The 16,248-nt window shown below is 50.9% G+C and overlaps 1 protein-coding gene across 2 annotated transcripts in view; it reads right to left on the bottom strand.

Moving 5' to 3' along the window:
- EXOC6B (exocyst complex component 6B) overlaps positions 1-16,034 on the bottom strand; it is a 309,916-nt gene extending 293,882 nt beyond the window's left edge. For both annotated transcript variants that reach the window (XM_084205070.1, XM_084205071.1), the window contains exon 1: positions 15,866-16,034. In XM_084205070.1, coding sequence (XP_084061196.1) covers positions 15,866-15,978 — 113 coding nt within the window. In that variant the 5' untranslated portion in view covers positions 15,979-16,034. The remainder of the gene's footprint in view (positions 1-15,865) is intronic.
- Positions 16,035-16,248: the final 214 nt, after the last annotated feature.

Below are 16,248 nucleotides of genomic sequence, written 5' to 3'. Positions count from 1 at the left end.
AAAAACCCTTTAAAACCCTTTTTACAAACCCTTTAAACCCCTTTTCACAAACCCTTTAAACCCCCCAGCCCCTGGGCTCCCAGCTCAGCTCAGCCTGCAGGAGAAGGGAAAGCAAAGCAGGGAAGGTCCCTGTGGCCCTGCCCACCCCTCTGATCCTTCCAGAACCTTCCCTGGGAGGTGAGAGCTGAGTGGGGAGAGGCAGTGAGAGCAGCAGCAGGACAAGGAGCCACCCAAGGGCTCTGCCAGCAGAAAAACGGGAATTCAGTAAAAACACAAACCTTGGGAGGCAAAAAGCAAAATAGGAGTGAGTTATGATTCCTTCTGACCCTCTGGGACAGCCTAGACCTGCTCCTAACTCTCTGGGACAGCCTAGACCTGTCCCTAGTCCTCTCCTAACCCTAGACCTGCTCCTGGTCCTCTCCTAACCCTAGACTTGCTCCTGACCCTGTGAGACAGCCTAGACCTGCTCCTGACCCTAGACCTCCTCCTAAGCTTCTGGGACAGCCTAGACCTGCTCCTGGTCCTCTCCTAAGCCTAGACCTGTCCCTAGTCCCCTGTGACAGCCTAGACCTGCCCCTAGTCCTCTGTGACAGCCTAGACCTGCCCCTAGTCCTCTGTGACAGCCTAGACCTGCCCCTAGTCCTCTGTGACAGCCTAGACCTGCTCCTGGTCTTCTCCTAACCCTAGACCTGCTCCTGGTCCTCCCCTAAGCCTAGACCTGCTCCTGGTCCTCTCCTAACCCTAGACCTGCTCCTGGTCCTCTCCTAACCCTAGACCTGCTCCTGGTCTTCTCCTAACCCTAGACCTGCTCCTGGTCCTCCCCTAAGCCTAGACCTGCTCCTGGTCCTCTCCTAAGCCTAGACCTGCTCCCGGTCCTCTCCTAAGCCTAGACCTGCTCCTGGTCCTCTCCTAAGCCTAGACCTGTCCCTAGTCCTCTGTGACAGCCTAGACCTGCCCCTAGTCCTTTGTGACAGCCTAGACCTGCTCCTGGTCCTCTGGGACAGCCTAGACCTGCTCCTGGTCTTCTCCTAACCCTAGACCTGCTCCTGACCCTAGACCTCCTCCTAAGCTTCTGGGACAGCCTAGACCTGCTCCTGGTCCTCTCCTAAGCCTAGACCTCCTCCTAAGCTTCTGGGACAGCCTAGACCTGCTCCTGGTCCTCTCCTAAGCCTAGACCTGCCCCTGGCACTCTCCTAAGCCTAGAGCTGCTCCTAACCCTGTGTGAGAGCCCAGAGCCGCCCCCAGGCACCAAAGCAGCACATCCCAACCCTGCAGGCACCAGAGCAGCACATCCCAACCCTGCAGGCACCAAAGCAGCACATCCCAACCCTGCAGCACATCCCAACCCTGCAGGCACCCAGAGCCCATCCCCGGAGGGAAAGGGCTCCAGTGGGGCAGGAGGGACCCTTGGGAAGCTCCAGAGTGGGAATGTCCTGAACAGACTGAGCCCAGACTCGGCCTGGAGACCCCTGGGGATCCCTGGAGACCTCTGGGGATCCCTGGAGACCCCTGGGGACCCCTGGGGATCCCTGAGACCCCTGGGGGCGTCTGGGGGCCCTGGAGACTCCTGGAAATCCGTGGGGACCCCTGGAGACTTCTGGACATCCCTGGACATCTCTAGAGATCCCTGGAGGCCATGGAGATCCCTGGACATCCCTGGGGGCCCTGGACATCCCTGGAGACCCCTGGGGATCCCCAGACATCCCTGGAGCAGCCCCCCTGCTGCCCCAAGGCAGGAGATCCCAGGAGAGCTCTGGATGAGGAGAATTCCAGGGCTGTCCCCACTGGGAGCAGCTCCTGCAGGGTACAGCCCCAGCCCAGCTGTGTCCCAGCTGTGTCCCAGCTGTGTCCCCAGGGACACCAACCCCAGAGGCTGTTCTGGGACAGACAGACAGACAGAAATCTGCCCTGTCCCTGGGCAGGGAGGCAGGAGGGGGGCTGGGTGCAGGGACACCCAGGGCCCTGCTGAGCTGGGACAGCAGCCAGACCCCTCCTGCTGGAGGGTGAGCATGGCACACACCCACAGAGCCCACAGAACCCCAGAAAAACTACCAAAATGTACTGATAATACTAAAATTACAAATATATAACTTTAATTAAAGTGCATCATCTCACCAAATAAAAATTCATATTTTTATATATTAATTTAATAATATATAAAAACATCATATATAACATATTACTGAATTCAAAGTATGTAATACCACAACATTTTAAAATTTTATATTTCTATATATATTATTTTATTAATATATAACAAACATTACAATATAATATAGAAATATCTATTTTAATATTATTATACCATAATAACATATAATTATATATTAATATATAATTATATCTTAATATATCATTATATATTAATGTATAATTATATATTAATGCATAATTATATAATTCTACTAACTATATAAATAATATAATTATAATTATTGTATATATTATATATTATATTATATTATATTATATTATATTATATTATATTATATTATATTATATTATATTATATTAATTATTATAATAATATATGATTCATTGTCTATTATGTTTATTGTGCATATTATTATGCTTATTTTATGTCTATTATGTGTTATTATGTTTTGTTTTAACAATATATATGAAGCAAATTAAAATATGTAATTATATATATATATATATATATACCAAAAACTAATCCTTCTTCACCTTCTCAAGTTCAAGTACCAGTTTATAATGAAACACAAACTATCAGAAAAGTTGACGATTCCCCAGGACAAACTAATTTTTTTCAGGAATGGGAGCAGGGCTGGGAGAAAAGGGAAATTGGGAATTCCAGGGATTCACATCTCAGAGCTGTGCACAGAACCTCAGGTGAAGAGAAATTATCCATAAAATCTGGGTAATTTCAGGATATCCCTTCAGGCAGAGCCAACAAATCCATCCAGACCTGTCTGGATCCTAAATGCCAATTATTTCCCAGGAAAAACTCCTGATTTTGGAGTTTCCTTTTTTCCAGGAATTGCAGCAGGGCTGGGAGAAAAGGGAAATCCGGGAATTACAGGGACTCACCAGCTCTGAGCTGTCTGGAGAACCTCAGCACTGGTGAGAGGAAATTATCCATAAAACCTGGGTAATTTCAGGATATTCCTTCAGACTGAGAGAACAAATTAGGCCAGACCTGTCCAGATCCTAAATGCTAATTGTTTCCCAGGAAAACTCCTGATTTTTTACCAGGAATGGGAGCAGGGCTGGGAGAAAAGGGAAATCTGGGAATTCCAGGGATTCACATCTCAGAGCTGTGCACAGAACCTCAGCACTGGTGAGAGGAAATTATCCATAAAACCTGGGTAATTTCAGGATATTCCTTCAGACAGAGAGAACAAATTAAGCCAGACCAGTCCAGAACACAAATGCCAATTATTTCCTAGGAAAAACTCATTCTATTCTTTCAGGAATGGCAGCAGGGCAGGGAGAAAGTGGAAATTGGTAATTCCAGGGATTCCCATCTCAGAGCTGTGCACAGAACCTCAGGTGAAGGGAAATTACCCATAAAACCTGGGATTTTGAAGGGCAGAGATAACTGTGCTCCACACACTGAGCCACACCAGTCCAGCCCATAAATACTGATTATTTCCCAGGAGAAATTCCTGATTCTTATTCCTCTCCACCAAAAAACCTGGGATCTGCACAGCCCCAGCCTGAGAAGGGAACAGCACCACAATTCCAGCAGCACTGCAAGGAAGGAACTGTGCTTTAAAATCCAATAAATTCTGCACACACCAAGGCTGCTTCTCAGGAGGGAAAATCAGAATTTGGGAAATCTTTTGGGTTTGTTTTTTTGTTGCTGTTGTTTTTTTTTCTTTTTTGCAGATTCCCTGTGTGGGTGGCAGGGAAATGGACTGGAAGCTCCTTCAAAAGCTCCTGGGAGGTTTTTATGAGCAGACAATTTACAGTTGTTGCAGGCAGCTTCCTGAGCAAACCCTGTGCCCAGACAGCCTCTGCTGCCCCTCCTCTGCTGGGAGCTGATATTCCTGAAATCCTGCCTAAAACAGGGATGGGGCTGCTGGGATTCATGGAGCCAGGCCCAGCCTGGAGCTCTCAGTGTGATTTGAACTGGGTGTGCAGCCCCAGGGGTTTTACAGTGGCTGGGGATGATTTTTGGATGATTTCCCTCCCGATGGGACCCCTTGAGTGAGGAAAGGAAAATCCCCTCCCAGGTTCTCCTTGCTCTCTCCCAGCAGGGAGCAGAAATTCCCTCCCCATTCCAGAACAAACCCAGGAGAGCCGTTCATCCATGGGCTGTGCTTCCTCCTCTCCACATCTGCACCACAGACACCGTCCCTGGGCCACCCCAGGACAGGCTGGGACAGCCCCAGGACAGCCCTGCTCCATCCCAACCCCAGGGATGCTCCTGATCTCCCTGCTCATCCAAGGGAAGCACAATTCCCAAACTGGGACAGCCCCAGGACAGCCCTGCTCCAGCCCAGCCCCAGGGATGCTCTGTGCCCTCCCTGCTCATCCAAGGGAAGCAGAATTCCCAAACTGGGACAGCCTGGCCACCCCTGCTCCAGGGATGCTCCTGCTCTGTGCTGCTCATCCAAGGGAAGCACAATTCCCAGCTGGGACAGCCCCAGGACATCCCTGCTCCAGCTCCCAGCCCCAGGGATGCTCTGTGCCCTCCCTGCTCATCCAAGGGAAGCAGAATTCCCAAACTGGGACAGCCAGGACACCCCTGCTCCAGGGATGCTCCTGCTCTGTGCTGCTCATCCAGGGGAACCAGAATTCCCAGCTGGGACAGCCCCAGGACAGCCCTGCTCCAGCTCCCAGCTCCAGGGATGCTCTGTGCCCTCCCTGCTCATCCAAGGGAAGCAGAATTCTCAAACTGGGACAGCCTGGCCACCCCTGCTCCAGGGATGCTCCTGCTCTGTGCTCTCCCTGCTCATTCAGAACCAGAATTCCCTGGAACCAGAATTCCCAGGCTGGGACAGCCTGGCCACCCCTGCTCCATGCCAGCAGCCCCAGGGATGCTCCTGCTCTGTGCCCTCCCAGCTCATTCAGAATTCCAGAGGCTCGGGGAGGGCAGGGAAGGGACAGAGCTGAGCTCAGGATGTGAGAGCACAGCTGGAAGCCAGAGCACCAAACCCCAGGGCCAGTCTAGACACTGGGAAGCCACAAAGGAGCCCAGCATGAGGTGGAGGGAGCAGATCCTGCTGGGAAACAACTCCCAGGAGGTGGGAGAGGACACAAATCCCTCCCCAGGAGCACAGAGCAGGAATGAGCCAGGTTTGTGTCTGCCCAAACCTCCCAACTTCCCTAAACCCACCAAAACTCAGTCCTGGCTCTGGCCCCACCAAAGCCCTGGGTGCCAGCTCCTGTCTGGGCTGGAAATCTGGGACAGCCCCCAGCCAAACCTCCTCCAGCTGGGGCATTTTTCCATCCTGTGCCAAGGGACAGCTCTGGGAAATAGCAAAGGTCAGAAGACTTTCAAAAGTTGTAAAACAATTTCCAGCTTAGGCGAGAGATGCTGGGAGCCCAGAGGGGACAAGGAAGAACCCCAGGACCTGCTTGAGTCATACCTGGCACACAGGAAATAAGTTGGCAGCTGTGTGCAGCTACTGAATACAATTTCTGGGGGTTGTTTTGTTACTTTTCCTCCTTTGAGCTACTGGTGCAAAACCTTTAAGTCCTTCTCTTAAGTGGGAAGTGCTTTCTAAAGAGTAACTGAAGGTCACCAATGCTGTGAGGTTGTAAAGTTGTGAATTTTATAGTTGAGAGGAACTGAGCAATGTCCAAAACCGTGCATGGCAAGCAGAGCACCTGACACTGCTGAGAAATCACAACTGTATCCACCCTGTCCAGCTGGAGTTTCTCTGCTCTGCCAGCACCGTTCACCTGACATCCTGTGCTCAGTTCCCAGTTCAGCTCCAGAATCCTGGATGCCACAGGACTCTCAGAATCCCAACCCAGCTCCATTGGAAAATGCAGGAGAAAATAACCCAGAGAACATTCCCTGCCCACAGCACCAGCCCCAGCTCAGGAATGCCAGCCTGGAGGGGCTGGGCTGGAGCTCCCAGAGCAGCTGGGGCTGCCCCTGGCACAGAGCAAGGTGGGGGAACAGGATCAGCCTCAAGGTCCCTTCCCCCCCAAACCATTCCAGGACCCCTGATCTGCCAAACATCCCAGACACAAACCCCAGAATCCTAAAAACCCCAAGGGATGAGGAGCTGGAGCTGCTCTGTCCCAGCTGGGCAGTGCCAAGCAGGGAATGGTCATGGGAACACCCAGGGCTGGCCCTGGAGCTGAGTGGGAATTAGGGAGCCTGGATCCACTCAGAGCTGCCCAGGACCTCACTGAGCCTCCTCTCACTGCTCTGATCCCTCCAAAATCCACATTCCCAGGCCTGGCCCTGGAGCTGAGTGGGAATTAGGGAGCTCAGCTCAACCCCAGCCCTGCCTGGATCCACTCAGAGCTGCCCAGGACCTCACTGAGCCCCTCTCACTGCTCTGGTCCCTGCAAAATCCACATTTTCTGTCTCAGAGTTTCACATCTCCAAGATTCTGGACAAACCCCAGCCCAGCTGATCCATCCCCACACACAACATTCCTGATTTTCCTGCAGGGTGCTGGGAAGCACCAAACAGGACTGATAAAGCCTGGAGCACCAAGGGACAGCCTGGAAAGCAAACACACACCTGGGAGGAGCTGTTTGCAGGGCACACAGACCAGGGAAGAGGCAGGGAAGTACAAGAATCACCTGGAAATCGTTTAAAGAGGACAGAAAAAATCACAGAATCAAGCAAGGAATAACAAGAATCACCTGGAAATCATTGCCAGGGGACACAAAAGTCACAGAACCAAGCAGGGAATTACAAGAATCACCTGGAAATTGTTTGAAGAGGACAAAAAAGGTAGGGAATTACAAGAGTCACCTGGAAATCATTGCCAGGGGACACAAAAGCCAGGGAATAAGTCAAGGAATCAGGAGGTAATTACAAAAATCATCTGGAAATTGTTTCCAGGGGACATAAAAGTCACAGAATCAAACAAGCAGTAACAAGATTTACCTGGAAATCATTGCCAGGGGACACAAAAGTCAAAGAATTGAGCAAGGAATAACAAGAATCACCTGGAAATTGTTTGAAGAGGACAAAAAATGCCACAGAATCAAGCAAGGAATCACAAGAATCACCTGAAAATCATTGCCAGGGGACACAAAAGCCAGGGAATAAGTCAAGGAATCAGACAGGTAATTACAAAAATCATCTGGAAATTGTTTCCAGGGGACACAAAAGCCACAGAATCAAACAAGGTATAACAAAATTCACCTGGAAATCATTGCCAGAGGACAAAAAAGTCACAGATTCAGGCAAGGAATTACAAAAAATCAGCTGGAAATCGTTTGAAGAGGACAAAAAAGGCAGGGAATTACAAGAATCACCTGGAAATTGTTTCCAGGGGACACAAAAGTCACAGAACCAAGCAAGGAATAACAAGAATCACCTGGAAATCATTTCTAGAGGACACCAAAGTCACAGAATCAGGCAGGGAATTACAAGAGTCACCTGGAAATCATTGCCAGGGGACACAAAAGTCAAAGACTTGAGCAAGGAATAACAAGAATCACCTGGATATCATTTGAAGAGGACAAAAAAGTCACAGAATCAGGCAGGGAATTACAAGAATCACCTGGAAATAATTTGAAGAAGACAAAAAAGGCCACAGAATCAGGCAGGGACTAAAAAGAATCACCTGGAAATCATTGCCAGAGGACAAAAAAGGCGGGGAATTACAAGAATCAGGTGGAAATAATTTGAAGAAGACAAAAAAAAGTCACAGAATCAAGCAAGGAATAACAAGAACCACCTGAAAATCATTGCCAGGGGACACAGAAGTCACAGAACCAAGCAGGGAATTACAAGAATCACCTGAAAATAATTTAAAGAGGACAATTTAAAAAAAACAGGGAATCAGGAAGGAAATTACAAGAATCACCTGGAAATTGTTTGAGGAGGGCAAAAAGGGCCACAGAATCAAGCAAGGAATAACAAGAATCACCTGGAAATCATTGCCAGGGGACACAAAAGTCAGGGAATAAGTCAAGGAATCAAGCAGGGAATTACAAAAATCACCTGAAAATAATTTAAAGAGGACAATTAAAAAAAAACAGGGAATCAGGAAGGAAATTACAAGAATCACCTGGAAATCATTGCCAGAGGACAAAAAAAAAAGCCCCAGAATCAGGCAGGGAATAAAAAGAAGCACCTGGAAATCCTTGCCAGGGGACACAGAAGTCAGGCAATAAGCCAAGGAATCAAACAGGGAATTACAAGAATCACCTGGAAAGAATTGGAAAGAAAAAGAAGCCCCAGAATCAGGCAGGGAATCACAGGAACCCCCTGGAAATAAACCCTGAGCCCCCAGCCCCAGCAGGGCAGGGGTGCAGGGGGCACAGCTGGGCTCCAGGGCACTGGAACCACTGCAGGAACAATTCCTGCAGGAACAATTCCTGCTGGACCCAGGGAATTCCTGCAGGAACAATTCCTGCTGGACTCAGGGAATTCCTGCAGGAACAATTCCTGCAGGAACAATTCCTGCTGGACTCAGGGAATTCCTGCAGGAACAATTCCTGCTGGACTCAGGGAATTCCTGCAGGAACAATTCCTGTTGGACTCGGGGAATTCCTGCAGGACTCAGGGAATTCCTGCAGGAACAATTCCTGCTGGACTCAGGGAATTCCTGCAGGAACAATTCCTGCTGGACTCAGGGAATTCCTGCAGGAACAATTCCTGCTGGACTCGGGGAATTCCTGCAGGAACAATTCCTGCTGGACTCGGGGAATTCCTGCAGGAACAATTCCTGTTGGACTCGGGGAATTCCTGCAGGAACAATTCCTGCTGGACTCAGGGAATTCCTGCAGGAACAATTCCTGCTGGACTCAGGGAATTCCTGCAGGAACAATTCCTGCTGGACTCAGGGAATTCCTGCAGGAACAATTCCTGCTGGACTCGGGGAATTCCTGCAGGAACAATTCCTGTTGGACTCGGGGAATTCCTGCAGGAACAATTCCTGCTGGACTCAGGGAATTCCTGCAGGAACAATTCCTGCTGGACTCAGGGAATTCCTGCTGGACTCAGGGAATTCCTGCTGGACTCAGGGAATTCCTGCTGGACTCAGGGAATTCCTGCAGGAACAATTCCTGCTGGACTCAGGGAATTCCTGCAGGAACAATTCCTGCTGGACTCGGGGAATTCCTGCTGGACTCGGGGAATTCCTGCTGGACCCGGGGAATTCCTGCAGGAACAATTCCTTCTGGACTCGAGAATTCCTGCAGGAACAATTCCTGCTGGACTCAGGGAATTCCTGCAGGACTCGGGGAATTCCTGCTCCCAGGGCACAGCAGGAGGGCTCTGCAGCCTGATGGGACCCAAAAGCAGGGAGGAGACACAGAACCAGGGGAGCACACCTGGGAGCCCTCCAGGGCTGCTTTAACCCACCAAACGCTGATCAAAAACTCTGCAATTTATCAAAGGCTGCTCAAAAACCCTGCACCAGCTTCCCAAAGGTGCCAGGGCGGGCTGAGAGCTGCCCAGGGCTGAGGCTGAGAGGATTAAAAAGTGACTTAATCCAGGGCTGGAGCCAGGAGGGGACACCAGGAGGGGACACCAGGAGCTAAAGGGACACTGCAGGGGAGCACAGGGGGGAAGGACAGAAAAACATCCCCAGAGGGGATAAAAACTGCTTTAAATTATTTAAACTGCTTTAAAATGTCTTATTTAAACTGCTTTTAAATGACTTAAAGTGCTTTAAAAGGATTTTCAATTCAGCCACCACAGGGACAGCCCTCAGTCCCCAGGGAAGGGCTGAGGTTCCACCCCCAGTGTCACCCATCTCACCCAGGGACCAGAGGTGCAGTGCCACAGGTCAGCAATGATTAAAAACAACACAAAGGGTTTTGTGATGTGTAACATGAAAATAAATACAAACCCCAGCTCAAGGGACAGGAAGAGCAACGAGCTTCAATTAAACACAACCAAAATGAGAGCACTGGGTAGCACAGTTGGCCAAGAGCTGGCTTTAAGTTAGGAAGGTTCTCTTCCTCTAAAAGGTCTTGAAACATTTTTATTATAAACATTTTTTGTAATATATAATACTAAAAATATTTTAAAATATGTCAATATATATAAATAGATATCAGAATATATACCAATATATCTCTAAATACAAAACCCAGCTCAAGGGGACAGAAAGAAAAAATTTCAATTAAACACAATAAAAATGAGAGCACTTGGGTATCACAGTTAAATCCAGCTCTTGTCCAAGTTAGAAAGTTTCTCTTCCTCTAAAAGGTCTTGAAATGTTTTTATTACAAACATTTTTTGTAATGTATAATACTAAAATATTTTTAAATATATCTATCTATATAAATATATCTCTATATATAAATATATCTCTAAATACAAAACCCAGCTCAAGGGGACAGAAAGAGCAACAAACTAGAATTAAACACAATAAAAATGAGAGCACTTGGGTATCAAAACCAGCTCTTGCCTAACTGTAAGTTAGAAAGTTTCTCTTCCACTAAAAAGACTTCAAATATTTTTAGTATGAACATTTTTTGTAATATATGATAATTAAAATATTTTTAAATATATATATAAATAATATAACTCTATAAATATATATAAACATATATATATATATATATATATATAAATAAAAAGCCCAGCTCAAGGGGACAGAAAGAGCAACAAACTTGAATTAAACACAAAATTGAGAGCACCTGGGTATTACTGCCAAGAGCTGGTTTTAAGTTAGAAAAAGTTCTTCAAACATTTTTATTGGAAGCATTTTTTGTAATACATAATACTAAAAATATTTTTAAATATATCTATATATATAGATGTATCTTTAATATATAAATATATTAAAATATATTTAAAATATATCTCTAAATACAAACCCCAGCACAAGGGGACAGAAAGAACTTCAATTCAACACAATAAAAATGACAGCACTGGGGTATCACAGTCAGCCAACAGCTGGCCTTAAGTTAGAGAAAGTCCTTCAAATATTTTTATTTTGTAATACATAATACTAAAAATATTTTAAATATATATATATATTAGATAAATATATAAATATATATCTCTAAATACAAGCCCCAGCTCAAGGAGACAGAGAGAAAAAGCTTCAATCAGACACAATAAAGCTGAGAGCTCTTGGGTACCACACTTAGCCAGGGTGGTTTCAAGTTCCAGTCTCCCTTCCCCTAAAAGGTTTTCTGAGGCTGCAGAACCAAAGCAATCTCCCAAAGCCAGACCAGGAGGGGACCCCAAATCCCTCTGGGAATGCGGGGGTGAGCAGGGAGAGGGACAGGGCAATCCCAGGAGATGCAATTAGCAGCAGTGAGGGTAATTAGGAGAGGCTGAAGGGCAGGGAGAACATCCTGCTGGGACTGCAGAGCACCCTGAGCATCCTGAGCTCCATTCCCTTCATTCAAACATCCTGCCCTGGGCTGCAGAGCATCCTGAGCACCCTGAGCTCCATTCCCTTCATTCAAACATCCTGCTGGGACTGCAGAGCACCCTGAGCTCCATTCCCTTCATTCAAACACCCTGCTGGGACTGCAGAGCACCCTGAGCTCCATTCCCTTCATTCAAACATCCTGCCCTGCACTGCAGAGCACCCTGAGCTCCATTCCCTTCATTCAAACATCCTGCCTTGGGACTGCAGAGCACCCTGAGCTCCATTCCCTTCATTCAAACACCCTGCCCTGGGACTGCAGAGCACCCTGAGCTCCATTCCCTTCATTCAAACACCCTGCTGGGACTGCAGAGCACCCTGAGCTCCATTCCCTTCATTCAAACACCCTGCCCTGGGACTGCAGAGCACCCTGAGCTCCATTCCCTTCATTCAAACACCCTGCTGGGACTGCAGAGCACCCTGAGCTCCATTCCCTTCATTCAAACATCCTGCCCTGCACTGCAGAGCACCCTGAGCTCCATTCCCTTCATTCAAACATCCTGCCCTGCACTGCAGAGCATCCTGAGCACCCTGAGCTCCATTCCCTTCATTCAAACATCCTGCCCTGCACTGCAGAGCACCCTGAGCTCGGTGCCCTTCAAACACCCCAGAGCCTGGCAGGGCACCCAGCCCCGGGCCAGCGCCACCAGTGGGGTCCCAAACCCCAGCGGGGTCCCAATTCCCCCAGCAAGCTCCCAATTCCCCCAGCAGGGATCCCCAGTGGGGTCCCAGTGCCACCAGTGGCCTCCCAATTCCCCCAGCAGGGATCCCCAGTGGGGTCCCAGTGCCACCAGCGGCCTCCCAATTCCCCCAGCAGGGATCCCCAGTGGGGTCCCAAATCCCATCAGGCTCCCAATTCCCCCAGTTCCCACAGCAGGATCCCCAGTGGGGTCCCAATTCCCCCAGCAGGGATCTCCAGTGGGGTCCCAAACCCCATCAGGTTCCCAATTCCCCCAGTTCCCACAGCAGGATCCTCAGTGGGGTCCCAATTCCCCCAGCAGGGATTCCCAGCGGGGTCCCAAACCCCATTGGGCTCCCAATCCCCCCAGTTCCCCCAGCAGGATCCCCAGTGGGATCCCAATTCCCCCATCGGGGTCCCAATTCTCCCAGCAGGGTCCCAGTGCCCCCATCGGGGTCCCCAATTCCCCAGTGGGGTCCCCAGAGCCGCTATCGGGGTCCCCCAGTGCCCCAGCAGGGTCACAATTCCCCCACTGGGGTCCCCAATTCCAGTGGGGTACCCAGTGCCTCCAGTGGGGTCTCAATTCCCCCATCAGGATCCCAAATTCCCCCATTGGGGGTCCCCAATTCCCCACTGGGGTCCCCAATTCCCACCCCCAGCAGGGCCGGGCTGCTCCCCCGGCGGAGCGGGGCCGGGAGGGACCCCAAGGACAGGAGGCCCCTCCTGGCAGGAATTCGTGTCCCTGGCATGTGGCACCTGCAGGGCTGGGCTGGAGCCTCAGCTCCATCTGAGCCCGGGAACGGCCCCCAGGAGCCAGGGAGGGACAAACCCAACTCTGCACCCATGAAATGCCAGTTCTGGAAACCAAGGGGGTCAGGAACCCATAAAAACCCAACTCTGCACAGCCAGGGGGTCAGGAACTCATAAAAACCCAACTCTGCACAGCAAGGGGGTCAGGAACTCATACAAACCCAACTCTGCACAGCAAGGGGGTCAGGAACTCATAAAAACCCAACTCTGCACAGCCAGGGGGTCAGGAACTCATAAAAACCCAACTCTGCACCCATGAAATGCCAATTCTGGAAACCAAGGGGGTCAGGAACTCATACAAACCCAACTCTGCACAGCCAGGGGGTCAGGAACTCATACAAACCCAACTCTGCACCCATGAAATGCCAATTCTGCACAGCAAAGGGGTCAGGAACTCATAAAAACCCAACTCTGCACAGCAAGGGGGTCAGGAACTCATAAAAACCCAACTCTGCACCCATGAAATGCCAACTCTGCACAGCTAGGGGGTCAGGAACTCATACAAACCCAACTCTGTGCCCATGAAATGCCAACTCTGTCCACCAAGGGGGTCAGTAACTGATGCCCAATTCTGCAACAATAAAAGCCCAGTTCTGCAAACCAAAGGAACCAATAAAAACACAAGTCTGGAAACCAAAAAACCCAAAAGAAACCCAATTCCACAGCAATAAAAGCCCAATTCTGCAAATCAAACGGGTCAGGAACTGATAAAAGCCCAGTTCTGGAAACCAGGGGAACAAATAAAAACCCAGTTCTGCATCAATAAAAACCCAATTCTGCAAACCAAAGGAATCAATAAAAGCCCAGCTCTGCAAACCTAAAGGAACCCATAAAAGCCCAGTTCTGGAAACCAAAAAAAAAATAAAAGCCCAATTCTGCACCAATAAAAGGCCAGTTCTGCACCAGTAAAAGCCCAGTTCTGCAAACCACAGGAATCAATAAAAGCCCAATCCTGCAAATCAAAGAGTCAGGAACTGATAAAAGCCCAGTTCTGCAAACCAAAGGAACCAGTAAAAACCCAATTCTGGAAACCAAAGGAATCAATAAAAACCCAATTCTGGAAACAAAAGGAACCAGTAAAAACCCAATTCTGCAAACCAAAGGAACCAATAAAGGCCCAATTCTGCAAACCAAAGGAACCAATAAAGGCCCAATTCTGCAAACCCCAGGAATCAATAACAGGCCAGTTCTGCAAGCCCAAGCCCCAGCCTCCAGCCTGGCCCGGAGCTGAGCTCTGGGAGTTCCTGGCAGAGAAGCCAGCCTGGCTCCTGGACACACATTTCTTCCATGATGCCCACAAGAAATGAGTCACCTTTTATTAAAAAAATAAATAAATAAAGTTTCCACCATCCTCTTTTCCTGCCTCTGGTGTTTACCCTGAGCCGGGCCAGTTTAGCTCTGCCATCCTTGCTGATCATTAATCATAATTAAATGTCCCCACATCCAACAGTGAATGAATAAAACCCAAACCCCTCCCAGCCCGGACACTCGGTGTTTTTCCTGAGGGAATGCAAAGCTCCACATCAAACCCAACTCCTCACCTAACTTTAATATCACAGACGAGATCAGCTGCACTTTGTGTCCTCTGAAACGGAGAAAAACCACCCACACTCCCCACCCTGGCAGCTCCCACCCATCCCAACCAGTTCTTGCAGAATAACAAATCTCACTCCCAGCATCTCCCACTGCTCAGTTCACCTTGAGAAGCTTCAGGGGAGAACTCCAGGAAGGAAAGTGCAAGAATTCCAAATAAACCAGGGGAGGGGCAACGCCGGAGCGAGCCCAGGGCTCTGCTGGCTTCACAAATCCCAAAATTTCTCAGCCCAGCTCGGTGCCAGCGCTGCAGCATCGCTGCAAACCCCGGGGCTCCGAGGCTGGGCTGTGCAGAGAGGCCCCGGAGCTGCTCCGGGGGTTCCAGCCGGGAAATCGCAGGCACAGAAATCAAGGCAGGGGAGGCTCCAGCCCCGAGCGCACCCAGCCCTGCCCGAACCCCAAATTCCCCTCCCGCAGGCACCAAGCCCGAGCCGAGCTCCGAGATAACAGACAGCTCCCTTATCTGCGGGCACTGAACCCCGGCACTGCTGGGGATGGCTGAGGATTCCGTGATGCTCCCGGTGACCGGGAGGAGCTGGAAATCCCCCCATCCTTTCGGGGATCGCACACACACCTGCGCTCGGCAAACGCCCCGGGGATCCAAAGTCCTGGGGAGAACTTCGGCAGCACTTCCAGGGCGGGGAACGACGGGGGAACCGCGGGGATGGGGGGATCACGGTGATCGGGGGATCACGGGGATCGGGGGATCACGGGGATCGCAGGGATCGGGGGAACCGCGGGGATAGGGGGGATCACGGGGATGGGGGGATCACGGGGACCGGGGGGAATCACGGGGATCGGGGAATCGCAGGGATCGGGGGAATCACGGGGATCGGGGGAACGGCGGGGACCGGAGCAATCATCTCATCATCTCAGGGCAGCGATGCCGACTTGGTCCAGCAAGACAGGGCGCAGCTGCGGATAACTGATGTAAAATAATCCCATTTCTTGGGGAATCGGGCGATTCCTCGTGGGACGCAGGTTAACGTTAACGGCGCGCTGGGCACTGCGGGCGGAGCCGCGCTGCCCGAAGCGAACCGCGAGGAACGGCGGATCCGGAGGGACGGGAAGGACGTGACGGGGCTGTCCCGGGGGGCAGGGGCCGCTCGGAGAACAAAGGAGCCCGGGCAGCCCGGGGGAGCCCGCCGGGGACGCCGTGACACCGGCCGGCAAAGGGCAGAGCGGCGCTGCCCCGGTAAGCCCGGCGCAGCCCTGCCGGGAGCGCCCCCCGCATCCCCCCGAGCGGCACGGGACGCCCGCTGCCCCCGCGCTCCCGCACCTGAGCGTGGGGCCGATGCAGGCCGTGTCGGTGCTCTCGATCTCGCGCAGGATCCGCTCGTGCTCCGCCGCCGTCTCCAGGCTCTCCAGCTCCGCCATCTTCGGCCGCTCCATGGGGCCGCTCCACCTGCGCGGCCCCGCCCGGCCCGGCCGGCAGCGGCACCGCCGGGGCTGCTCGGCCCCGCTCCGCCGCGCGCGGGGCACGGCGGGACATGTAGTGCGGGAGGGGCCCGCGCCGCCAGGCACCACGGGACATGTAGTGCGGGAGGGGCCCGCGCCGCCAGGCACCACGGGACATGTAGTGCGGGAGGGGCCCGCGCCGCCAGGCACCATGGGAGATGTAGTGCGGGAGCGGTGCCGCGCCGCGATGCACCACGGGAGATG

Source organism: Fringilla coelebs, assembly GCF_963513975.1.
Source record: "Fringilla coelebs genome assembly, chromosome: 4".
Taxonomy (NCBI): domain Eukaryota; kingdom Metazoa; phylum Chordata; class Aves; order Passeriformes; family Fringillidae; genus Fringilla; species Fringilla coelebs.
Note: the sequence above shows the minus strand (reverse complement) of the source record. Positions and strands in the feature narration are given on the sequence as shown.